Genomic DNA, 27,467 nt, shown 5'->3' with positions numbered 1-27,467 from the left:
AAATCAAAACAAAAAAATAAACAAATTAGACAAATCAAAAGTAACACATCAGATGGCAAGGAGAAATAACCAACCTACCCCAATTCCACTTCACTACGCACTTCAAACGTACACTAATGTACTCATTTCACCACAAACACATGTGTATTCAGATGGCACGTGTAAAAATCAGAAGAACAAAATCACTTAGTGAACCCATTAACATGGATCTAGAGTGGTCAGCACTCCTTAGCCCGTCCAACAAAATTAACAAAATCAACATCAAATTGACACAAATCAATAAACACACACACACACACACACACACACACACACACACACACACACACACACACACACACACACACACACACACACACACACACACACAAAAGAATACAATCAAATAGTCATAAGTCAAAATCAACTAAACACGAAAAAAAAAAAAAAAAAAAAATCAAATGACCATAAATCAAATCAAATCAAATGAATAAACACAAAAAAAAGAAAAATTGATCAACAAAAATAGAAAAGCAACAAAATAACAGATGCAATCACATTACACCTGGTCCATCAACAATATACACACAACAAAATTTACTCCATAAGATCACGCAAACTCACAACCCTTAGTACCGATTTCTCACGCTCACACACTCGTACATATACACACTCGCACACGCTTCCAACAATAAACAAACAGACCACACTCAAACCACTCACATCAACTTATAATTTCATCCACACAACAATCTAATGGTACCATACGAACCCCACAAACACAGTCCTCCAGTTGAAACAGTGCGGGGATGGCCAAACGGCCACACGGATTAATATTCGGGTCTCACAATCTCCCGATGTCCAGTTCACTTGATGTGGACTGGTCAGGCAGGCGAAAATGAAGTGAGGCAAGACAGAACGTCGCGGCAACGCGCGACCACAATAGTACTCGAAAGAACGAAGACAAAGACCCAAACGGAAATGGGATTATGAAATCATGCAAGCCCGCATATTTTGCGCGCGGAAATCTGCAATTTATGCGGCAAAAGTGCGGCGTATTTGAAAAAATGCGTCCCCCGCATAAATATGCGGACTTTGGCTGATTATGCATGGAATCATGCGATCGCATAATCGCGTTTTTCTGGAGGGACTGTTAAATGAATCAGATTAATTTAGTGAGATGTGCTTAAAGTTATATTGTTATAAAATTACAAATAAATCCATCATTAGTCACTACATCGTGATTATGTTTTGTTGTCAAAGGAAATATTCAGAATGTACAAAAAATCGAAATATTGAGAAAATCGCCTTTAAAGTTGTCCAAATGACGTTCTTAGCAATGCATATTACTAATCGAAAATTACGTTTTGATATATTTACAGTAGGAAATTTACAAAATATCTTCATGGAACATGATCTTTACTTCATAAAAGAAAAAGAAAACATTTTTGACCCATACAGTGTATTGTTGGCTATTGCTACAAATATACCCGTGCTACTTAAGTCTATGGTCTTTATACCCTGATTATGTTTTGTTGTTACAGGAGATTTTTTTTAACCAGTTTGAAACAAAATTGCTTTTAGCAGTAACAAACTAACCAGTGTGTTTGTGTGTTTTGCCATTCAGATGAGGCGGGTCCCGGTCCGGTGAAGAGCAAGTACGATGCACTGGACTTTGACGCTCTGCTGAAAGAGGCCCAGAGGAGCCTGCATCGCTGACACGCCTTACCACGCCTCCAGCGTCACGCCCTGTCCGAGACTCGCCTCAGCACCTCAACCAAGGCACTTCTTCATGTTTACATTTTGAACATTGGAATATAAAAAATATAGACCTTGTCACTTCTAACTGAGGATCGGAGGACATTGGGGCGGGAGGATTACAAAGGAACAGAATCAGCTCTGAGACACCGGACACAAGTGCTGCTTCTCGTGTGTGTGTGTGTTCGATGCCATTCGTGACGTCGCAAGCGGCTCGGGCTTCGTAGCAAACCGCACTCTTTTCCATCGGTTGTTGTGACGTGCGTGTGCTTTTTGTTTTTATTTTTTAATTTGTACCCCTTTGTCACTCTTCATAGACCTGCAAGGTGCTTTCACCATTTTGTCGTACAACTATATAAACAATAACAGCTTTGTATTAGCGAAAACTTTGTGGATGTTGTGCGTGTGTGTGGATTAAAAGTGGATTTAAAAAACGACAAACAAAAAAATCCTACAAGGTAGAGTTTACAAATCAATAAGTCGAAAAAAAAAAAAGTAGTCTTTTTGTAATTTTAGTGCTTCCTTGATTTCATCTATGCACTCAAACGAGGTAGTGCTTCTTTGGTCTGGCCTCCGCCCTCCTCTGGTGTGGACGGGGCTTTTGCTGCTTTTGCCGAGTCCGAACCCAACTGTACTACCTTGAAGCTTTTATTTGACATTAAAATACTCCTATTTTACTCAACCTGACACAGCCAGCCAATGGTGTGAGTTTAGGGGCGGGGCTTTCTGGTTGGTTGACTAATAGACCCATTATAGGTTTGTAAACATTAGGGATTCGTGCGCATCATGGTTGCAGAAAACCCAGGAGAGATAGCCTTTACGCTAGAGAATTACACGGATATGGTACAAAATGGTTAGATTTCTAAAGATTATAGATTATGTTGATTAGATGTAATTTCCAAAACATTCTCTGCATATTACAAGAGCTTGTCACCCAACGACAAAATTGGCATTAGATAGTGGATAGTCTTACAGATCCAAAACAGCAATGAAGTTTTGGTGGCATAAAAAAAATGACGTTTTTCAAGTGGCAGAATTATAGAATTCAAAAAATTTTAATTTGATTTTATATTTCAAAATTCTGACTTTATTCTCGCAACTCCGAGATTATATTTATATTTTTATATTTAGATTTTTTTTGTGGGCAGAGCCTATCTGGTGGCAAAAAATGTCGTTTTTCAAGTGGCAGAATTAGAGAATTAAAAAAATGTAGAATTGATTTTATATTTTAAAATTCTGACTTTATTGTCTCAATTCTGAGATTATATCAAACAATTCTAAAATGGAAAAACAACTTGTTATTTTCTCTTTTCCCCTTGGCTCTTCTGACCTTTTTCCTCCTCAGAATTGACTCGAGTTAAATAGAGTCCAAATTAGGAGATATAAACTTCTATTTGCAAGAAAAAAAAATCGGGATAGTGAGATAAAATGTTATGTAAAAATGTTAATAGTAATAGGTTCAAATAATATTTCATGCTGTAACTGTAGGGCTAATACAATACGTCCCTTATGACCCTGGACCACAAAACCAGTCATAAGGTTCATTTTAAAAAAAAATTGAGATTCATGAATCGATATTAATCACAGAACAACTCAGTTTTCCGTTGATGTATGGTTGGTTAGAATAGTACAATATTTGGCCAAAATACAACTGTTTGAAAATCTACAATCTGAGAGTGCAAAAAAAAAAAAAAAACTAAATATTGAGAAAATCGCCTTTAAAGTTGTTACCTTTAATGAAGTTTTTAGCAATCAAAAATTAACTTTTGCTATATTTATGGTAGGAAATTTACATATTATCTTCACGGAACATGATCTTTACGTGTTTTTCTGCAACTACTATGTGCGTGCAGTTGCAAGTGACGTCTACTTTGTATTGGTCTATTGGAAACAGTCCACGGTTTTCCCGCGGAATTGGGCTAACTTTCATACTGTTGCCGCAGGTTGTTTTTCAGCGACCACAAAAATGTAATATTTACCCTGATAGCACACGTGCATCTGGAAGATGTCTATTTGACGTCTGCATTTACATCTGCAAGACGTAGTTTGCTCATCTGCAATACGTCTATTGTACGTTTCCTGTCAGATGTCAAATAGACATCTATTAGATGTCTTTAAGATGTTTATGAATTAGAATGTATCTAAAAGTGACATCTTACAGACGTCTGCCAGATGTTTGTACACAGCAGGTGCTTTCCAGATCAAGAGATCTTTAACAGACGTCTTGCAGACATACGTGTGCTATCTGGGTTGGACGTTTCCTATCAGATGTCCAATAGACGTCTAATAGATGTCTTTAAGATGTTTATGACTTTGAATGCATGTAAAACTGACATCTTACAGACGTCTGCACACAGCAGATGCTTTCCAGATCCAGAGATCTTTAACAGACATCTTGCAGACGTATGTGTGCTATCTTGGTGGCTCCTGGATTGCTCATTTTATCAGAGGAACCCCACCACAAAACTGTATTTTACCCCCTTTTGGGCTAGTTTTGAGGAGCAATTGGCCGGCTTTTGTCATGAAAACCTGGCGACCCCGATTGGAAACCAGTTTGAAAACGTTTTAGAATCCCACGTATTCCGAGAATGTACTTATCACAAATCCGATTGTAACGGCCGTCCCATCGGTCTCGATTCTCAAGTACAGGACTCTCCCAGTAGCAAAAGCCCTACCAGACATCGGAGCGCTGCTGGTTTAGAGAAGGGTGGCGGTAAACTAGGAGGAAGATCTTTCCAGAGCTCAATCTCATTAGAGATACGGTCGTATCTCTGCTTTGTTTACATGTCACTCTCTCATACTCTTTCTCTCTCTATAAGCTCAAACACTCTTTTTTTTACTCTCTCCTTTCCGACAGGGGAAGATTTGCGGGTTTTTTCTAGCTCTTACCTTGTGGCTACTTCTCTCTTTGTCCTTCGTGTGTGTTTTTTGAAGTCTAAACGTGTACCAGTGTATAACTGCGTGTCGTCCGTGTCTTTTACGGGGTCTAGGGACGGGTTCGTCCCTTATTATTATATGCCGGGACCCGTTGCTTTTATTCTGCGGGGGTCTCCTCCTCCAACCTTCGGCCTGTGGATCTAGTGCGAGCGAGTGTATGCTTGTTTAGGGAGAGACGGCGGCCTCTCTTTACTCCCCTTTATCCAGAAACACACCCCGAACCTGAATGTTTACATGACTGAATTCTCTTTCGACTTTTACTAGAGCGCACACTAAGTACAGAACGCCTTATTCAGTGTTTGAGTACCCTATCAGGACGTGCCTTTCGGCTTTCCCTTTTACGGTACTGAGCTGTTACTTGGACACGGAATACTCTGAATACGACAGACGCTTTTGACCAATTCGCCCTAGAAGCTCCTCAACTGAATGAGTGTTTTTGTGCTTAGTATGTACTACTAAATAAGCGAGAGATGTGCTGGTTTACATGATTATATATATAAATATATATATATATGGAAAAGTATATAATGTGTATATAGCACTGTGTCTTGTGTAAACATGAGATGTGTGGTTATGTGCTGTACAGCGACGTGGCTCTGATTGGTTGTTGGTGAACCCGTTGATGCAAGCAATACAGGGAGATCCAGAAGGGAATTTTCATTGATATGGCTTCATAAGTCAAACACAGTTGTATAAAGTGTCCCTTTAGAAATGGTTCTTTTTATATGTTTTTCTTTTTTATGCAATTGAGATGCAATACCGCTGAGAAAGCCTTCCTCGTAACGGAAGGGTTTATTGAAGAGATTGGTTGATTTAAGGGTAATCGAATCCTGTACTGTACATCGCGGACGGCTCGGATCGTTCGGGAAGGAGGTCGACGTTTGGCCGAGAGGGATTTTTGTATTAGGAAACTACACAAACAGCCCAATCTCACAGGGAGAGCCTTAAACCTTAGGGGAAAACAAAGCTATCAGTCCTGTCTGATCTCCTTTACAATCCAATGTGTTTTCTTTACTGAAGTACGTAAACTTTTTCAATACAGCCATATTATAAAAGGTATATACATATATATGATTATATATATACATATATATATATTTGTGTGTTTGTGTAGATAAATATATAGATGATATAATTTGTTATAGACCATTTTATTCAGTGTTTCAGAACACTTCAATACATTTCAACACTGTCAATCTAGAATGTACAGATCCAAATTAAAAAAGTAAAAAAAAAAAAGTTAAAAAAAAAAACATCCAAAGGGAACCTTCTTCAATGCAATACATTTTTCCAGCCCTCATTTTAGCAATCGCTAGACAAGTTGACCAAAAAGTACATTTGATGTTTGGATACTGAGGAGAAGTGTGGTATCGCGTCAAATCCATTTCAAGAATGTCATGATCGTTTGGCTTGGCCCTGCGTTTGTGTGTGAATGTGTGAAAGAGCGCGCTTGTGATTTCGTCTTTCCTCTTTTATTTCTTAGTTCCTATAAAATGTCACTTTTAATTCACTACATCTGTAGCCCTGCAATCTGTTGCTCACAAAGTATGCTCTTGCAAGATTGGAGAGAATTTTCCTCTTGAATCAGCAAAGTGCTAAACCTCGGATCATTTTTATCAAGAAGCGTTTGTCATTCGCGTAACGTCGTTTTGCTGCTTCAAGACCTTGTCTTTAGTGGAAACAAAAAAAAAAAGGGAGTCAAAGGGCATACGTTGTTTTCTTCATTGTCTTGTTTTTTTGACTATTACATCTAATGACTATCAAATTCGCTATGATTTTCCTTTTTTAACGTAGTTTTTTGGTAAATACTGCTAGTAAGATTTTATATTTTTACATATGTTTTGAGGTTTTTTTTATTTATATGCCACTTAGTCTTGAAATGGTGTTGGTTTTATTTTTAATTTTTTTTTTCTCGGTATTGTGTGATTTTCATACATCTTGAGAATGTGGAGACAAATGCATTTCAGTATTTTTAAATTGTTAAAATCTAGTTTCCTAGATCGAATCTATATAGTGGAAATTATTTGATGTCATAAATTATATTTTAATTCATGTAAATAGTTTAAAAAAAGCAGATGACGGCTTCCTTTTAAACTGAACACATTTCTCTTCCGAGATTGTTTACATTATTAAACTGTAGAAACTGATCCTCATATACTGTAAAAAAGTACATATATTCATTGTTTTGCCTCCAAAAATAAAATCCATAATGAACAACGGTCAACTTTGTGAGTCATTCATGTACTGCATAACGATTAGTCCTGATTAATCAATTCAAAATAAGTTTATTTGCATACTATGTTTGTATATTTATTATGTACAGTTGCAGTCGAAATTATTCAACCCCCAGAGACTGCAGTACTTTACAAATAAAAGCTTGTCTGTAGATCTAGGACTACATAAAAATTGCATCTACAACAGTATACTGGCACATTAAAAGTGATCGTGTCAATATATGATGTAATATGTTTGATAAAAACAAGGGATAATAAGGGTTTTTTAATAACACAGCTGCCAATTATTCAACTCCTATTCAACATTGCCGTTTTAAGTCATTTATTTTTGTGGTAGGGAACAAAATTGTCTTAAAACTTAGAAACTACTAAAAAAAACTAAATCAGCTTGAGATGTTACACATCCATACATTTATCCCACGCATGTGCTGAAGTTGAGTAGCAAATATGGTAAAGTCAACAGAGCTCTCACAAAAGCTATAGAAAAGCAATTGTTTTATTATATTAGAAAGTCTAAGGCTACGTGAAGATTTCTAAGACATTAAAAGTTCCTACAGACACAGCTGGCAGACTTATTTCTTAGTTTAAAGTGTGTTGAACCAGAAAACCTTTGAGGGTGTTGAACAAAAAAAGCACAATATCAAAAAATGTTTGATCAGAGCAACTCAATGTACAGCCAAAGACTTGCGAGATGACCCGATGAAAGGAGGGGAAAAAAATTATTCCAGAGTAGAAGATGAACATAAGACAAGCATGGCTTTCATGTTGGGGCATCTTGGCGAATACCAATCTTGACCAAGAAGAATAAAAAGGTCAGCTTGAACATGCTAAAATTCATTTAGATAGACCTGTGGAGTTCTGGAAGAATGTTTTATGGAGTGATGTGACCAAACTGGAACTTTCTGGACCTTTGGATCAGCGCTACGTCTGGTGCAAAAAAGGGAAAACCTATGAGCAGAAGAACACCATCTCCATGGTCAAACATGGAGGTGGGCTAGTCCTATTACGGGGTTGTTTCACTGAAGAAAGGAAGTGGAAAACATGAGCGTATAAAGGAAACCATGGATTCTTTGAAGTATCAGCCCTTAAATGCAAAGGACAATCATCCCAAAGTAAGCATCCAAATCTATTAATGCTTGGTTCAGAGATCAGTCATAGAATGTTCTTGAGTGGCCTGTTCAGTCTCCAGATTTTGTTCTCAATTGAAAATTTTTGGTCGAATTTGAAGAAAGCAGTGGCAATGTGAAAACCAAAGATTATCAGTGATCTGAAAGCTTTTTTAGTCGAAGAATGGGCCAAGAGTGCAGTAGAGAGGTGATAGATGCTTCTAAACACTTTCAAACAGCGTTTATTGGTGATTTTAAAGAATAATAGATTCTGCACCAAATTTGACTTTTGGGGGTTGAATAATTTTGAACATGAATCTTTACAGTCAATTTGTTTGTTTTTTTCATTATTCATCAATTTACGTTCTTAGAATTACTCAAATGTGTATTAAAATACTTTCTCCAATAGTGTACTAATGTACTAATACCTTTGTAGATTTGTTTTTAGAAAAACTTCTTTTCTGGAACAAAATGTCTTGCATGTCAAGGGGGTTGAATAATTTCGATTGCAACTGTAAAAACACATATATGTATACATTTTTTTAAAAATGTATGTATGTATGTAAACACTTGTATATAATTTAAATATAAATATTTTACATATAAATCTAACATTTTTCCATAATATATAAATGTATGTATGTGTGTATTTATATATACATAATAAATATGCACAGTACACACACATATGTGACCCTGGATCACAAAACCAGTCATAAGTAGCATGGGTATATTTGTAGTAATAGCCAAAAATACATTGTATGGATCAAAATGACTGATTTTTCTTTTATGCCAAAAAATCATTAGGATATTAAGTAAAGATCATGTTCCATGAAGATGTTTTATAAATCTCCTACCGTAAATATATCAAAACTTAATTTTTGATTAGTAATATGCATCATAAGAACTTAATTTAGACAAGTTTTAAGGTGATTTTCTCAATATTTAGATTTTTTTTGCATGCTTAGACTCCATATTTTCAAATGGTTGTATCTCGATCAAATATTGTCCTATCCTAACAAGCAATCAATAGAAAGCTTATTTATTCAGCTTTCAGATTATATACACATCTCAACTTTAAAAAATTGACCCTTATGGCTGGTTTTGTGGTCCAGGGTCACATATGCATTCATCACTGTTTTTTATACGTTATTAAAAGCTTTTTACGTCTAAAGTGTATTTTCGTAGCTTAAAGCATATATATTACATTATTATTATTACATACACACACACACACACACATATATATATATATATATATATATTAGCTAGATGCTAAGCAAAAAAGGGAAGAAAAATTATATATGGTTAAAAATATTTCCTATAACAGCATCGCTAAGAACTTAATTTGGACAACTTTAAAGGTGATTTTCTCAATATTTCGATTTTTTTTTTTTGCACCCTCAGATTCCAGATTTTCAAATAGTTGTATCTCGGCCAAATATCCTCCTATCCTAACAAATACATCCATCAATGGAAAGCTTTCATCCATCAGCTTCCATATTATGTCTAAATCTCAATTTCAAAAAATTGACCCTTATGACTGGTTTTGTGGTCCAGGGTCACATATAGCACGCAAACATAAACGTTGACTTTAAATCTTTAAACTAATCATTTTGCAGCTCTATGCCAAAGAGACGCTGCAGTAAACAGCAATGCTATTCTGCTGAATAGCAGCTTGAGAAAGAGGATTATAAAAACCCCAGCAGCACTTGCTTTAAGACCGTCACGTTTTTTCACTTGTTCCAAATGACATTACGCATTGCATAAACACAACAGCTCAGCCGGAAAGCGTCTGATTGGTTGCCGCATTGAAATGCCAGCCAATGGCAAAGGCTATTCTGTGCTGTATCCATGCAGAGCGCCTACAATTTTAGATTGTGCAGCTAATTGTGGCGGCTCCTTTCACTGAGGGTATGTAGCAGAACATACTGAATGTTAACGCAGCCATTCGGAGCGCTGGTGGCAATTTGCCGCTCTGCTGGTTTGTGATTCAGATGTCAGAATAATCATTCCCTACGGCACCCTGTGTGTGTGTGTGTGTGTGTGTGTGTGTGTGTGTGTGTGTGTGTGTGTGAGGGGGATGCACATCTATCTGAGTGGGTGTGCGTATTTTTGCTGTCACGTCAGAGCTTATTTTAGCTTTTGCAGTGGTTGCAGATTTTCTCGACTCCACCTCTTTGCTGTGAGAGTGAGGTAAATGTAGCAGAAGACGTGACATCATGGCCATTGACGTGCAGTCATTGCGTCTGTGACATGACGTAAATGCTATAGCACTGAGCCTGCCCCTTGTTGCCATCCTGCCAATCGGCTCACATCCTTCGGAGTCGATTAGACCAACACCCCCTAGGTGTTATCCAATGCTTTTGTAAGACTGTTATGTATGTCCCAGTGGGACAGTCAGCCCTGGCGCACACACATACGCGGTGTAACCGAGCGCACTGCATCCTAGGGGCAGAAGTCCTTTTTGCACAGCAACAGAGTTACAAAAGCTTTGAAAAAAAATAACAAGGCTAAGCTCAAAAATGTGTCATTTGATATTTATTTATACATTTCTACATATAATGAAAAAATGTAATGTGGACTTTCCACACTATACTCTCATGTACATAGTATTTACTATGTGAGAATGAGCTATTCTGTACATTTTCAGACAGTCATTATTGTGACATTGCAATAGCCTGTTACTTGCACTATAAGGTTTTCTTCACCTATAAACTTAGGACTAGTGTACACAACTGTAACAGGACATCCTGTGGACATAATAACAAAAGCGGCCCAAATTACCAGTACATTGTCATACATTCTTACTGTCTGTTTTTATGCAGTTTGACGTCTAGGAAATGACACAGGTCTTGGACTGAGCTGGGGCCGGGACTCCGTTTCCTTTGAGGAAAGAGAATGTAGATATGGAAAAGAGAGTAAATAACATGTCAATTGTTTGTAAAATGCAAGTTCATACATTAAAAAAACAACTGTTTACAAAATTGTTTACAAAAATAGTTTCAAAAGCTTATGAGTTGTTTTCTTCTGTGACATAGAAAAGGTGACATTTTGAAGAATGTTCATGCTGCTCTTTTTAGTACATTGAAAGCAAAAGGACAAAATAGTACCACAAAAGTAGTTCATATTGTTTACAAAATTGTTTACAAAAATAGTTCCAAAAGCTTCAGTTGTTTACTTCTGTGAAATAGAATAGGTGAAATTTTGAAGAATGTTCATGCTGCTCTTTTTAGTCATTGAAAGCAAAAGGACAAGACAGTACCACAAAAGCAGTTCATCGAAGAACTTTGTGCAAGAAACAGACTAACGTTTAAACAAATAGTTCATCCAAAAATGAACTTTTGCTGAAAATGTACTTATTCTCAGGCCATCCAAGATGTAGATGAGTTTGTTTCTTCATCAGATTTGGAGAAATTTAGCATTGCATCCCTTACTCACCAATGGATCCTCTGCAGTGAATGGGTGCCGTCAGAATGAAAATCCAAACATCTGATAAAAACATCACAATAATCCACACCACTTCAGTCCATCAAAAATTGTTTTATGAATGGACAAGGTGCATGTTTGTAAGAAACAAATCCATCATTAAAGCGTTTTAATTTTAAACTGTGGCTTCTGGCCAAAATATAAGTCCATAATAATGCTTTAACCTGTGAAAAAGTCCATCTCCTGTTATCTTCTTACATTAAAATCAATGACATATTAGTTTGAACTGTTTTGCTCTGTTTTTGTTTGTAAATGGTGCTTGATCTGTGCATATTTCTCTCCTGATTCAGAAGAAACAACTTTTTCACTGGATAAAGCAATATAATGGATAGAGGATTTATATTTTAGGAAGAAAACACCAGCAACATGCAGCTTTTTATTTCTCAAGACATTCATTGATGGACTGGAGTGGTGTGGATTACTTGTGGATTATTGTGATGTTTTTATCAGCTGTTTGGACTCTTATTTTGACGGCACCCATTCACTGCAGAGGATCCATTGGTAAGCAAGTGACATAATGCTACATTTCTCCAAATCTGTTCTGATGATGAACATCTGTCCTGAGAGTGAGTAAATTTGCAGTTCCTTTAATTTTTGGGTAACCTATTCCTGTAAGTGTTATTTCCTGAGAATCTTCTCCTCAGTAGTCATGGACTTTTGATTCTATTGTGTTATTTTGCACCTACTTTATGTTAAGGAGCAGTGTGAATATTACTTAAACATCAGTTCCACAGAATGAACAAAATAACATGTAAATAATTAAGTAATGAGTAAGTTTTACGGTGAACTATTCCTTTAAGAGACGTCAGAGACTGTTTGAATCATTATCTACCTTGTTTGAGAGCTGAAGAGTTAGCATTTGCTTCCTCTTTGGCTTTTTTGGCCTCTTCCAGCTGGGCTACCTTGGCCTCATGAATTTCCTTCAGAGCGTTCCACTCCTTCCTGTTGTTCAGCAGACGATCTAGCATGGGCGTGATCTCCACGTGGAAGCGAGAGAACTCCTGCAAGAAGGATAGGGCATGAGTAAGAAGGAGTGTTGTAAGCAGGTAGAAACATTAAGTAAATAGGAATCTTCTAGGACATTATTGCATTTTGATTTTAAAGATGATGATATGCATAGTTAGGAAACTATGGTTTCCACCACTGAATAAAATGTTATCATGACATTTTATCTCACAATTCTGATATTTTAGATATAAAACTTGCAATTGCGACTTATAAAGTCAGAATTCCGTGATATACTCGCAGCTACAGATTATAAAGTCAGAATTGCGAAATATAAACTCACAATTCTGACTTTTTTTTTCAGAATTGTGTGATATAAAATCACAATTGCAAGTTATAAAATCAGAATTGAGATATAAACTTGCAATTCTGAATTTCTTCTTGCAATTTCAAGTTTATATTTCGCAATTTTGACTTCTTTCTCAGAATTGTGTGAAATAAAATCCCAATTGCAAGTTTTAAAATCTGAATTGTGAGATATAAACTTGCAATTCTGACTTTTTTCTCGCAATTTCAAGTTTTTTTTTCAGAATTGCAAGATATAAACTTGCAGTTGCGAGTTATAAAGTCCAATTTTGAGGGGAAAAAAGACATTTTTATATCTCACATTTCTCACTAAACTTGCAACTGCTAGGTCATATAACAATTCTGGGAATACAAGTCAGAATTGCGAGTTTATATCACAAAATTCAGTGAAAAAAAAGTTGTAAACTCACAATTGCAAGAAAAAAGTCCACATTATGGGATTAAAAACTTGCAATTACTTCCAATGTATAGCATGGGCAAATAACGGCATTTTTATTTTTATGAGAACTATCTAACTTTATGTAGCAACAATAACATGGGAATGCAGCAGAATGTCATGTTTAGATTAGATATTTTGGCTCAATTTATCATTTTTAAATATTAAGGAGTTCTAAGAAACTTGACAACCAGACATTTCAGTACTTAATAGTTTATCGTACGATTCGATGGGTCACGATTTGTTAGTAAAACTACTTACTGTAGTATAAAAATACAATTTCTTGCATCATTTGACATTCCTGGAAGATAGCGTTTGATAGCTTCTTAAATGCATAATTTTTCAATGAATGAAGTAGAATATCAAGACACTACAGGGCTGTTACCAATCAAATGTAATCAGTATCTGTAGATGGTGCAGAGTTTGTACAGATGCTGCATCTGAAGTGGCATTTAGGTATTTTTACAAAGATTTATTAATGCAGCTCAGAGATGGCATGAATGCATTTACACTGCAAATTACAACTGCATAAATAATACTGTAAGACTGTAATATTTTAATTTTTAAAATATTTTAAAAATAACATTTTGATTATTAAAATAATCCAAACTGGTTCTAAAACCACCAGTAGGTGGCAGCAAATCCTCGTCTTAATGATTGATTCACTGAGTCGTTCATTCAAACAGTTTGTTCTAATTGGCTGATTCATTCTGAAACAAAGCAAGTGCATGTCTTCTGCCCTTTTCTGGCTTTGTTTGGAACTATTTTCATTTATATTATAACTGGAATCTAACAAGCTACATCAAACAGTGAAACATTGCACTTTTTCAAGAAAGTTTTTGCTCTCACAGCCCTAGTTGTGTGACTCTTCACATCTCATTCCCTAATTCCAGCAGGCCTGCAATGTGACGTTCACAGTCAATAAAACTCAAGTATACAGACATCCGATCAAGACCAGCACTGTGCATTTATGCTGATGATTATGTATCTGCTTCCTGATGGACTCTCGTCTGGATCCTGTGAACATTTAGAAGTGTAGATCAATGAAGTCCCATATGTCGTTTTGTTTACTAATCGAAATGGAGGACCTCACCTTGTAAACGAAAGCACAGACGAAATCAATGAAACCACACTGCAGTTTGGGAAGTTCTTCCGCTTTGTTCCGGTCCATCATGGGCTGGAAAAGAAACAGCGTGTACTTGATTCAGTATCAAAATGAAACCCCACAACCTACCAATACCAGTGCTGTGTAGATTACTTACAAACTGCAGTCTGTTACTGATTACAAATGACATTAATTGTAGTCAGTAATGATTACTTTTAGATTACTTTTGACCTAACGTGTTTATCAATTTCAATGGGATTATTGTTATAAAAACCAAAGACAAATAAAATATATTCAATTTGTTATTAATATAATGAAATGCATTTCAAATACTAGAGTAAATGAAAAGTAGAGTGTTAATAAGTTTATGAAACGGTAATATTTAAATATTGATTTAAATCTATTATAATAATATTATGTATTTTTTAAACATTTTATTTGTTTACCTACATGTCAGTGTGATTATTAACCAACATTAATAATTTAACATGTTCATAATTCTCTAAAATATTAACATGGCATAACTAACAGGGCACTTTTGTCCTCAAATTTTGTGAATATCCAAAGCTAAATGATATGATGGAGAAGAATTTTTTGAAAAGAGACAAAAGTGGAATTAGGGAGAATCAATAAATTATAAATCCTGCTGTTCTGTGAATTATTTGTAATCATGTAATCCATAAAAGTAACTGTAATGTGTAAAGTAAACTGTAATGTGCATTTTAAAATGTAATGTAATCTAATTACTAGGGATGTAACAATATTATCAATATCGTGATATTGCGATAGCAAAACTGTCTCAATATTATCGTGGTCATATGACAATATGAAACAATAGGTCTTCCGGGCAATAAGTGTAATTTTAAAAAATATTTAAATTTCTTTTTCTAATATAAAAGACCTTTAAAGTTGTGTTTTGGGCCATTATGCTTTGACACAGTGTCTGTCAAACAAATTAAAACCCGAAAGCGAAATATGGCTCAATCCCTTCATCAAGTCTGTTTTTTCACTGCGCATTTCAAAGCGAAGCGTGAACTCGTTTATTTCATGTGCTGTGAGTTTAGCACGCATTTGGGAATGCAACGGCAATTAGTTATGCTTTCTTTTCTGTGGCAGATGATTATAGCATTTTACTAGATTTGTACTGAGATGCGAATGTGCCGTAGCACTTTTCCAAAACATCCCCTTTTCAAGATACACGTGCAATTTTGGCTGATGTTTGACGCGATAAAAGTTGATTCTGTGCTCACTTTATCTAATATTTATGTTTTTTTTTAAATGTTGTAGATTCAAGTAGCAAATGAGAATCACTACAATTCTTGAATATACCTTGAGACAAAGGTCTTCTTAATGATTTTCAGTTTTGTGAGATAATTAAAGCAACAGTTTTTAAATAACGAAAGAATATTGTCAAACTATGTTATTTGGGGTAAATAGCACCCGTGCTGTTGAGGCTAAAAGGCACAATAATTAACACGATAATTAATAGAAGGCTGACTTTTTTTTATTTGTTGACATGACATTGTTAGATTCAGATGGTAAATATCGTATATTATGTTGGGTGTGCATCTTAGAGAATCACCATGTTTAGAATGAAACCATCATATTTAAAAACATGCTATTAATCATATCATATAATAAAACATAATTTATTGTTACTACTGTAAATCTGTAGTAAATTACTATGGGATCTCCTTTAATGCTTTCAGAATCTTTACATTTTAAAATGATTTTGTTTCTGTGTTTTAAAATATGTTTTATTTTAACATATTGTAATTGCAGTATATTTACGGAACAAAAATTCTTGTATTGATCAAAAGAAGCAGAAAATAGTACCAACTTTGCTAAAGTGATTGCTTTGAACAAGTATTATAAAAAAAAAAAAAAAAAAAAAAACATTTTAGCTAAAGTATTTTTATCAATACTGTGTGCCTTTTACCCCATGTGTGCCACCTCATACATTTATAAGATTTTTAAACAAAATAAACAACTATTTTTCACACAAAATCTTAGGGTGTGCCTTTTTTGGGAAATTTTTGGAATCTAATTACGTAATCCAAATGACATGTGATCAGTTACTACCCAGCACGGTCGAATGCAAACTGAATACACAGCAGTGGTGCGACTAAAGCAGAAAGTTTGAAGACGCTTTTCAAAAGTTGACATTATGTTCCTGCATTTCCAATCACAGCTAAGGAAAATGTGGAGTTTGGGAGCGGTCTGTTTGACTGGGCCATTGTGACCGCTCTTTCTGATTCACTGCACCGCATAATAGGCAGTACATCACGACATGACCCATGGGAACTTTTCATTCTTATTCCCTTTCTCCCAGCCCCCCTCCCCACACCCTTTATTCCAGACTCTTTCTCACAATAGGCTGCTGCTCCAGCACTGTCCTCTCCAGGTCACCCTGCTCCCAGAATTCTGCAGCGACGGACAACGCCACCTAGAGGACACAATCAGAAATAAGCTTAGATTTATGATCTTCATAGACGCATTTGGAGAGATGCGAATATGGATTTTATGTGTAACTGGATTTCAAATATATTAACTGTGCATTAGAGACCATTAATGACTTGCTACATAACAATTTCCACTGAGAACTGGCACGTGTCCCATTTGCAACTATGAAATTTAGCTCCATCATTGTTCTTGGATCTACTTCCATGAATATAATAACAACGTGCAAAAAAAAAAAAAAAAAAAACACCATCTAAAAGAAGAATGTTCATTTTTTAAAAATGCATGACATCCGGCGGAATATAATCTCACGCATACCATCTGCTGTGAAACGCATATAATAATGAGTGTTAAACAATGAATGTAAACAACCCATCCATGGATACATTATCATATGAATGGGGTTTCAGACTCATTATGCCGGCTGAGAGCCCAGCGATTTCATTTTCCTATGCAGTCACACCCTTGGCTGCCCTACATGTTTGAATACATTGCTGTAGAATCAGGCCTTGCGTGTGACATTGCATTATGCATTAGGAATATCTAACCTTGCTCTGAATCTCCCATGGCTTGGCAATGGCTGACAAATCACAGGCAGTCATCATCATAGCCCTGCGGTGAGGAAAACCAAAACGCCATGCAGTGAATTCATATTCAAGCTGTGGCATACTATATTTTGAGCAAACTGCTATTAGTTTGTTAAAGGGGTCATCGGATGCAAAACTCACTTTTACATGTTATGCAGTTTGTGTACACAACCACCCTACAATCATAAAAATCCACCCAGTGGTATTTTTTTAATCTTTAAAAGTAATATCCCCTTTTTAAAATCAGCTCATTCTCAGCTTCTTTTCTATGTGACGGCACATTGACAGAGGCCACTCCCACGATAGTTGATTGACATGAACACCTTACCTTAGACCCGCCCTCACCGAGCTGAAACAGTCCGACTCCGATCGCCATTGTGTCGATTTAGGTGCAGGGGAAGACAAGAATGTCTTGGATTGAGTGATTGAGGTGTTGTTGTTCGATGTAATAATGAACATAGCAGTCGTTATTTACTCCCGACATCTAATGTTACTTTTGTTTTTGAAAGGAAAGCACGGATCCCGATCTATATATGCGTCTATGTTCGTGGGAATCATTCGTGATGCAGGTTCACCCACAGCAGAAGTGAGTTTAAGGTTTTTTTAATGCATCTTGGCCTTTCTTAATAATGTGCTAGTTAGCAAGTTTCACAGCTAAATTCAGTTAAACTCGGCTAAAGTAAACATTACGGCTCATCATCCCATGGCAAAGAGGGGCGGGGCGAGCAGAGCTCATTAGCATTTAAAAAAACCATGCAACAGAATAGCTCGCTCTAAAAAGGGCTGATTTTGACAAGATAAAAAGAGTGTTTTTTACACTACCATTGAGAAATTTTTTTTACCAAAGTATAATATAGACTTCTCATTAAGACCCTAAAAAATCATATCAACTTGTGGAAAATGGGCATCCGATGACACCTTTAAAGGGATAGTTCACCCAAAAAAGTGATGTTTATCTCCTTACCCCGAGGGCATCCAAGATGTAGGTGCCTTTGTTTCTTCAGTAGAACACAAACAAGATTTTTAACTCAAACTTTTGCAGTTTGTCAGTCATATAATGGCAGTCAAAGGGACCCATGGCTTTGAGAGTCAAAAAAACATACACAGACAAAACCAAATTAAACCCTGCGGCTTGTGACGATACATTGAGGTGTTAACACACAAAACAATTGGTCTGTGCAAGAAACTGAATAGTATTGATATAATTTTTTACCTCTGATCCGCTGCATTTTCCAACTGTCCTGAGCACGTTCACAACAGTCGGCGGGTGACACGTCAGCGTGCTCTGGCATAGTAGACGCATGCGTGGAAACGCTCTGTCACGCGTATACATCACTCATTGTTTACACATGGGCTCTATACCCTATTCACTATTCCCTAAATTACTCCACTCTTACAGTTCACTTGAAGGAGTGAATGAAAACAAGTGAGTGAATTCAGACACTACTGTAAGTGCACTGGAAGGACTGCCGCTTTTCCATAGTTTGCTTGCTGTTTAATAATCATTTAAAAAGGGCAGTTCCAGTAGTAAGATTAAAGCATTTATCTTGAACTCTGTCACCGAAATTATGTATAAACCCTAGTTAAATTTTTATATTCAAGTTACAATGAATTTGTACCTGTATTGTACACCGTATTACGCCGTGGGCGAGTGTGTTGAACAGATGGATGATTCAGCTGCGGGCGCCATCTTCTGGCAAGACGCGGGAATTCAATCGGTTGCACACTCGTTTTTGGGCATTTTGGGATTGAATGAGTGCACTCGAGAACAAACACTATGGTTTCGAACACCACTTAAAATGGCTGTCCCCTCAAATAGTGCCCTATTTGAGGCTATAGGGGGCAATTTCGGATACAGCCAGAGAGATTATAGAGACTTTAAGCAACAGCTTCCAATGAGAATGTAAAAATCATTAAGCAACCATAAACAGGATGGCACAATGCAGCATTCAGTCATTTATTTAACTACAAATGATGGATTATGAGGAGGATATTTAGGCAATACTTAAATTGTTCATTTCACACTAGTCTCAGTGCTACCTAAGGTACTGTTGCCAACAGCAGACATATCTTTTTAAAATCATTAAAATTATCTTATGTTTAAGTATCAACAGATCAAATGAAAGACTAACGGTAGAATCGTATACTGATGGAATTACAGTAACATTCATCTACCTAATGTGTCACGTTGTACAGACTACAGTAAACCAGCTGTTCTCCTGTAGTAGAAGGTTACAGTAGAACGTCAAGAAGTAGCAGTTAAAGTCGTGAATGTGCAATATGACGTCGGAATGCTGTTGCCGTTCCATCAGTGGCTGCTGCTGCTATTGTGTGTACGACGGCTACTCAAAATAGTAATTACTTGTGCTTATCCTGATTGTTGCAAATTATTAAAAACTAAAAGTGCTTGTGCAAACTCATCCGAGAGTGTTAACTTTTCGCCAATTCCCAACTTTTGAGCCTGATCGACTGAAGTTATGGTTGCTTGCTTTTCATCACGTGACACTGCGGTGGATCAGATGTAAAAAATGATATAAATACCGTTCAGTTTTTTTTCACAGACCAATTGTTTGGAGTGTTAAGACCTCAATGTATCGTCACAAGCCACAGGGCTTAATTTGGTTTTGTCTGTGCATGTTTTTTTTTTTTTTTTTTGACTCTCAAAGCCTATTATATGACTAACAGACTGCAACGGTTTGAGTAAAAAATCTCTGTGTTCTACTGAAAAAACAAAGCCATCTACATCTTGGATGCCCTGGGGGTAAGCAGATAAACATAGAATTTTAAACTATTCCTTTAACGTGATTTTCTCACAGCACTTACATGACAATCTCTTTCCGAGTCGTTTCTAACATCATGTATTTGGTCCATTCGTCCCAGCTCTCATAGGTCTTGGACTGATCCACAATTTTCTGAAACATGGCTCTTTTCCTGCAGAGGCACATCGTGATTAAATTCATGTTAATCACGCTATGACTGCAAGACTAACTCTGAATAAATGATTCAGAAAAGCCAAGTACATCCCACACGGCTGAAAAAAAAAAAAAGGAATTCTTACTTGAAATACAAGGCCAAGTCTGTTGCGATGATAGCGATGTCCATCAAATGGATGACGAGTTCGTGCTGTCTCCGGTTCAGATTCTGGTAGATATTTAAGGCCTTGGAAAACAAATTATTTCGGTGAGGAAACTGCTGGCTGTGAGTGAGGAGGCAGTTATTTATGGGCTTATCGACTAGATGCACATTCTCAATGGTCTGTAGAGTTCAAAATTGTAATGATGAAAAATGCCCTGAAATGCAATTAGTTTTCAGCATTACCTCATCTCTAAGCAGAGTTTTTCCAAATTCCAGATGGTGCCTCTCGAGAATGGAGGAACCATGCAGCTTCGCCAGTGGATTCCCAGACCTGGCAAAGTCATCACAGAAGTTGAGTCTTAAAAAACTCAAAGGTCACAAACTTTTAACAAAAATGAATGCAAATAGGCATAATGCAATCTGATATGCCAGTTTGCATAAATGTAACATGATTGAAATAATTCAAATGTAAATATTAGCTCCTGAGATCGTTGATTAAACTGTATTTTGAATGCAATTAAAAATGTATCTTTGACCACAGAAATACATGATTACTTTAGGCATACTCTACCTCATTTAATTTCGAATGCATTTCACTTTTTTAAAAGTGGAGCACAATTTTTTTTTTTCAAAATGTGTAAGCTGACTTTTTTTTGCATGCTGTGAAAAAGTTGATAAGTAGCTGTCAGGTTGGTTAATTAAAAAAAAATGCATTGGGTCAGGATTTGAAGAACTGTCTGTTTGCATGCTAAACAAAAACGGTGCCACAAAACTTGTCTTACATCTATATAAAGAACTACTAAGTTGTTTACATTTATAAATGCATTGATTTATCCTGTTCAAGATTTTTAATGTTTTCTAAGAAGCCTCTTCTGCTCACCAAGCCTGCATTTATTTGATCCAAAGAACAGTAAAAACAGTTAAATCATAAATTATATCATTTAAGCTTAAAACCTCCAAATTCAACCTTAAATTGGACATTGCATTACCATGGAAATTGTACTTTAAAATCTTTTGGCAGTCTCCTTCCCCTTAGTGGGTTGTACCAAGTGTCATATTACAAAATGTATTACAGTATTTACAATCAAACCTTTTTATAACCTTGACAAAATGCATATCGTCTGTAAGGTCTGAGTCTCAGGATTCCATATTTGGAGATCATTTTTTGTGATAGAAGTAATATTGACAAAGAAATGTAGACATTTGTGACAGAAAAATGCATTAAAAAATTCAATGGCGTTTGCATTGCATCCAATGGCTGTTTGGGGTATGACGCCCTATATAAAATCTCACAGGAACCTTACATTTTTTCATATCAACTTTAAATTTGGAACATAACTTATTTAGACATACGGCTTTAATTTTATAGCAATTTTGGATTTAAAAATATTATGCAAAATATTAATGTGGTAACACTTTTTTTTTTACGGTCTCTTAACTAATTGTTTATTAGCATGCATATTACTAGAATTTTAGCCATTAATTAGTATTACTTAAGCACATATTAATGCCTTATTCTACATGACCTTATTCTACATCCCTAATCCTACCCAATACCCAAATTTAACAACTACCTTACAAACTATTAATAAGCAGCAAATTAGAAATTTATTGAGGGAAAAGTCAGTAGTTAATAGTGAATAAGTGTTACCTATTCCATTAATTTTTTATAAAATAAAAATAAAAAATTGTATAGTGCATTTTCTTTACCTGCAAATTTAAACTTCTATAACTTTTTGATACTTTCATATTTTGAAATAATTCCACTTCTACAATATTCTGATTGTCTTCTGTTTGTTTTCCAAGTCATTCATAATTTATAACAATTTAAGTTCAGATAGTGCATCAATATTTCAAACAGTTGAGTATAGAAATTAATGCTTTTATTTACCAAGGATGCTTTAAATTGATGAAAAGTGCTGATTTTCAACATAATATTAATAATAATAAATATTTTTATTTGAAATAAAAAGTTTTTGTAACATTATACACCATACCTTTCAAATGCTTGGAGTTTTTAAAGCAATTTAAAGCATCCTTGGTAAATAAAAGCATTAATTTCTATATTTTCTTCACTAAAATATAGAAATTAATGCTTTTATTTACCAAGGCTGCTTTAAATTGATCAAAAGTGATGATTTTCAACATAACAATAATAATAAATGATTTTTATTTTTATTTGCAATAAAAAGCTTTTGTAACATTATACACTATAACTTTCAAATGCTTGGGAGTCAGTATTTTTTGATATTTTTTAAAGCAATTTAAAGCATCCTTGGTAAATAAAAGCATTGATTTCTATATTTTCTTTGCCAAAATATAGAAATTAATGCTTTTATTTACCAAGGATGCTTTAAATTGATCAAAAGTGATGATTTTCAACATAATAATAATAAATGATTTTTTTTTTTTTAATAAAAAGCTTTTGTAACATTATACACTATACCTTTCAAATGCTTGGAGTATTTTTTTTTATATTTTCTAAAGCAATTTAAAGCATCCTTGGTAAATAAAAGCATTAATTTGTAATGCTTTTATTTACCAAGGATGCTTCAAATTGATAGAAAGTGATGGTTTTCAACATAACAATAATAATAAATGATTTTTAAGCAGCAAATCAAAATATTAGAATGATTTCTGAAGGATCATGTGACTGGAGTAACGATGCTAAAAATTCAGCTTTGAAATCAAATAAATAAATTACATTTTAAAACATATATAAATAGTAAACATATTTTAAATAGTTTCAGATTTTTACTGTTTTTACTCAAAAAGATGCAGGCTTGGTAAGCAGAAGAAACTTCTTTAAAAAACATTAAAAATCGTACTGTTCAAAAACTTTTGGTAGTGTAGCAGACCAAGTGACCCATTGGTGCCCTCTCAAAAAATAGATGCATGAAAATGCCTTCACACTGTATTTCTGAATATTGTAATACCTACGCATTTTTCTTTGGTAAGACCAGTGGGAGATTGCCTATAATGAGTACATACTTCATCTGGTAGAGGTTGTTAGTGCCGCGGTGGTCAATATCATGACAGAGCCCAGCGGTCACCATCGCCATCGTCTCTAGGTCCGTATAGTAGCGCTTCAGGTCACCTGTCTGAGACACATTAGAACAAGTTTAATAGGCTTCAAGGCGGAGCCTCCTGAAGACACACCCTCTACTCTCACTCTTGTAGAGCAAGAGGCTGACTAGTGAGGGCTCATTAGGCTCAGTGAAGCATGGGAGTAGTGCTGAGAAAGGCTCATTAGCAGCCTGGCCTGCATTTCTTCCAGGCCTCCAACACTCCATCCTTCCTGACGTACGGCCAGCTCGCTGTGATTACACATGACTTAACCAGGAGCAGGTTTACACTCTGCTGATTAATTAGACGGGACCGTCTGCCATTTCAGAGAATGCGTGTTGGAGATGGGCCGTATCATTAAAAACATTCCCTAAAAAATATCCACGACTCTTGCACCCACTAAAGAGAAGGGTGAATTTATCAAATGCTCTGTTGCAAGGCTAACATGGCTGGTTTGTTTACTTTTCCTGTTCGCAAGGTGCGAACAGTAAGTGTATTCATAGCTAGGGCTTCACTAGCCTTTGCTGAGCGAGATGAGGTCTTGTATCTGAAACAAGGATAGATTTAGAGAGGGTTGAGATGAGATTTTAGCCCCTCTAAATGGTGTAGAATTGAAATGTTTGAAATGTCATTCTGAGAAGATTTTCTCTTACCATAAGGAGTGTAAACATAGTCTGGCCCACGTTGAAGCCGTGCCTCCAGTTGTGGTAGGTGATCCTCCTGTAACCTTTACTGACTGAGTACACAAAGCGCACCAGGGTCTAGAGAGAAATCAATTTCAGCTAAGTCGTACAAGGCACTGCAAATATTGCATTTACATTTGTATGTACAATGTGCAATACATATCTTAAAGACAGTGCATTGAAACTCTGTATCTTTTTGTGGTGCCTGCTAGGGCGTGTATACATAAAATATTGATGATGACTTTAAAAATTAAGCTTTGGTTCATATCCCGACTTGCTCTGTTTGTGTTGTAGACATGAATTATATCTCATTTTGAAATTCAATGCAATGAAGGAGGGACTCAAGCCAGCTAGAGACCAGGGACCAGATTCACGGAAATCTTCCTAATAAATGTCATTGTTTATTTTATCGATCAGTGGTGTTACTACAGAATTTATATTATAAGCAGCTTTTTCCACATAGTTTTCCATAATAGTAGTCATGTAAAGAGATATATGTGACCCTGGACCACAAAACCAGTCACAGGTTTCCATTGATGTATTTGTTAGGATATGACATATTTGGTTGAAATATGACTAGTCGAAAATCTGAAATCTGAGGGTCCAAAAAAAAAAAAAAAAAAAAAAAAAAAAAATCTAAATATTAAAAGAATACTAATCAAAAATTAAGCTTTGATATATTTACGATAGGGAGTTCATGGAACATGATCTTAGTATCCTAAATAATTAATTTAATAATTTAATTAGATTAATTTAGAGAGATGTGGATAAAAATACATTATTATAAAATTACAAAATATAAATAAAATTTTACAAATAAATCTATCAGTAGTCACTACATCATGATTATGTTTTGTTGTTACAGGAAATATTAACCATATAATTTTTCTTCTCTTTTTTGCTTAGCATCTAGCATCTATAGTACTTTCTTGTGTTTTATTACTTTTATAATATGTAAAAAAAAAAAAACTGTCATAATGAATATATAAGCTTTCCATTGATGTGTACTTTGTTAAGATATAATATTTGGCTGAGATACAACCATTTCAAAAATTTGGAATCTGAGGGTGAAAAAAAAATCAAAATATTTAGAAAATTATCTTTAAAGTCGTTTAAATGAAGTTCTTAACAATGCACATTACTGATCAAAAATTAAGTTTTGATATATTTACAGTAGGAAATTTACAAAATATCTTAACTGGACATGATCTTTACTTAATATTCTAATGTTTGTTGGAATAAAATAAAAATTGATAATTTTTACCCATACAATTATGCTCATGCCACTTATGACTGGTTTTGTGGTCCAGGGTCACATATAGCATATAGCAAACCTCAACTGCCAGATTTTTCTTTAATATCATTGCAAAATGTAACAATATTGTTGTCCAACTGTTAATATAATATTGTATATCTAAGTATGTCCAACAATATTATATACACTATATAGCATTTCTCAACTGCTTGATTTCTTGTATTATCACAAAATGTAAACCATATTATCGCCCAGCTCTAAATGTGAAAATACAGCATGAAGATATTGAATGTGCTTAAGATTTTTTGCAGAGCTACTTTCATTTTACCGTTGGGTATTTAAGACAAGTTAAGGGTTATCAATTATTACAACACAGTTTTACAGTTTTACAATAAGTTTTAAGATCTTTCTTTTCAGATATTCAAATTCTTCTTAGGTTTTAACTTAAGAACAATCTTAAAAGAAAAAATAAGAACAATCTTAAGAAATGCTGTTTGGAAATATTCTTAACTTCAAGTTAGAAAATAGGAAGAAAATAGAAGTAAAGAATAATTTTATTAGCATTTTGCATCTTTTGTGAAGTCTGCAATCAATGTCCCAAGTAAACATTGTCCCAGAACCACTCTAACCTCTTAAATTTTCTTTAAAAATATAAAAATCTACTTAGATACAGTTGCAGAATCTGCAAAATGTTAATCATTTTACCAAAATTAGAGAGATCTTACAAAATGCATGTTTTTTTTATTTAGTACTGACCTGAATAAGATATTTCACATTAAAGACGTTGACAAAGTTCACAAGAGAAAATAATAGTTGAATTTAAGTAATTAAGTTTACATACACTTGATTCTTAATACTGTGTGGTTATCTGAAAGATGTTTTTTGTTTGTTTGTTTGTTTAGTGATAGATGTTCTTCAGAAAAATCCTTCAGGTCCCACAAACTATTTTTTTTTAGCATTTTTGTGTATTTGAACCCTTTCCAACAATGACTGTATTATTTTGAGATCCATCTTTTCACAACTATTACAGAAGGTTCAAACACTCACTGATGCTCCAGAAGGAAAACTTTTAAACTTAAAGTTCAGGCTAAATGTAACAGGACAAAAAAGGGACTCAAGAACAACTATCATTAAACAGAAAAAACAGCTGTGGATCATTCAGGTAACAGCACAGTATTAAGAAAGCTTATGTAAACTTTTGAAAAGGGTAATTTTTATCAATTCAACTGTTATTTTCTCTTGTGGACTATATGTGAACGTCTTTTATGAGAAATATCTTATTCAGGTCTGTACTAAAAAAACTAACATGCATTTTGTATGATCCCTCTTATTTTGCTAAAATAATACAAAATTAGCTGATTCTGCAAGGTGTATGTAAACTTTTAACTTCAACTGTATATAAATATGTCAAAATATACCAACAGGATTTGAGCTGCCATCATAACTCACCTCACGTGGAATATGGAACTTGTCTACCACCCCCAGCTCATAGTACATCTTGATGCCACACTTCACCAGGTCCAACTCACTGAACTCAAAGTCACAGAAGTGAAACTCAAAGATCTCGGATTCCACTGAGTCTAGCAGCGTTTCGCTCTGTAGAGAGTGACAGCATAGCTAAACACATGCACCTATAAAACAACTTGACTGTAAAACTTATATTATATTTTTTTCTGTTTTACCAGAATATTCTCCAGTTCGTCCTCATCACATTCATCAGGTTCCTTTCCATACAGCTCACGTGTGTTCTGAACATAGAAAACCATTCGTTTCACACGGCTGATATTCCAAGACTCTTTTTCTATGTTCATACAAACCATTTTAATCAGACAATCAATCATACTTTCATATGTGACAGTGCTGCTTCTCCACATGATCAAGATACTTCATACCGTACAAATAGGATATCCTGCTATTACCAGCTTTACCAGTGTAGTGTAATTTATTTTAATTAGTGCACACTAGAGACTAAGCCATGTCAAGTTA

At 35.1% G+C, this 27,467-nt stretch overlaps 1 protein-coding gene across 2 annotated transcripts in view; it reads right to left on the bottom strand.

The window, feature by feature from the left end:
- Positions 1-10,540: 10,540 nt before the first annotated feature.
- Positions 10,541-27,467, bottom strand: part of LOC141287944 (rod cGMP-specific 3',5'-cyclic phosphodiesterase subunit alpha-like) — a 30,696-nt gene continuing 13,769 nt past the window's right edge. For both annotated transcript variants that reach the window (XM_073820057.1, XM_073820058.1), the window contains 12 exons: positions 27,164-27,229; positions 26,931-27,077; positions 24,197-24,304; positions 23,469-23,578; positions 20,721-20,808; positions 20,461-20,561; positions 20,226-20,333; positions 17,364-17,427; positions 16,727-16,801; positions 14,344-14,427; positions 12,336-12,504; positions 10,541-10,900 (listed from right to left, as the gene is read on the bottom strand). In XM_073820057.1, the coding sequence (XP_073676158.1) occupies positions 10,851-10,900; positions 12,336-12,504; positions 14,344-14,427; positions 16,727-16,801; positions 17,364-17,427; positions 20,226-20,333; positions 20,461-20,561; positions 20,721-20,808; positions 23,469-23,578; positions 24,197-24,304; positions 26,931-27,077; positions 27,164-27,229 (1,170 nt within the window). In that variant the 3' untranslated portion in view covers positions 10,541-10,850. The remainder of the gene's footprint in view (positions 10,901-12,335; positions 12,505-14,343; positions 14,428-16,726; positions 16,802-17,363; positions 17,428-20,225; positions 20,334-20,460; positions 20,562-20,720; positions 20,809-23,468; positions 23,579-24,196; positions 24,305-26,930; positions 27,078-27,163; positions 27,230-27,467) is intronic.

This window comes from Garra rufa, chromosome 16 (genome assembly GCF_049309525.1).
Source record: "Garra rufa chromosome 16, GarRuf1.0, whole genome shotgun sequence".
Lineage (NCBI taxonomy): Eukaryota > Metazoa > Chordata > Actinopteri > Cypriniformes > Cyprinidae > Garra > Garra rufa.
Note: the sequence above shows the minus strand (reverse complement) of the source record. Positions and strands in the feature narration are given on the sequence as shown.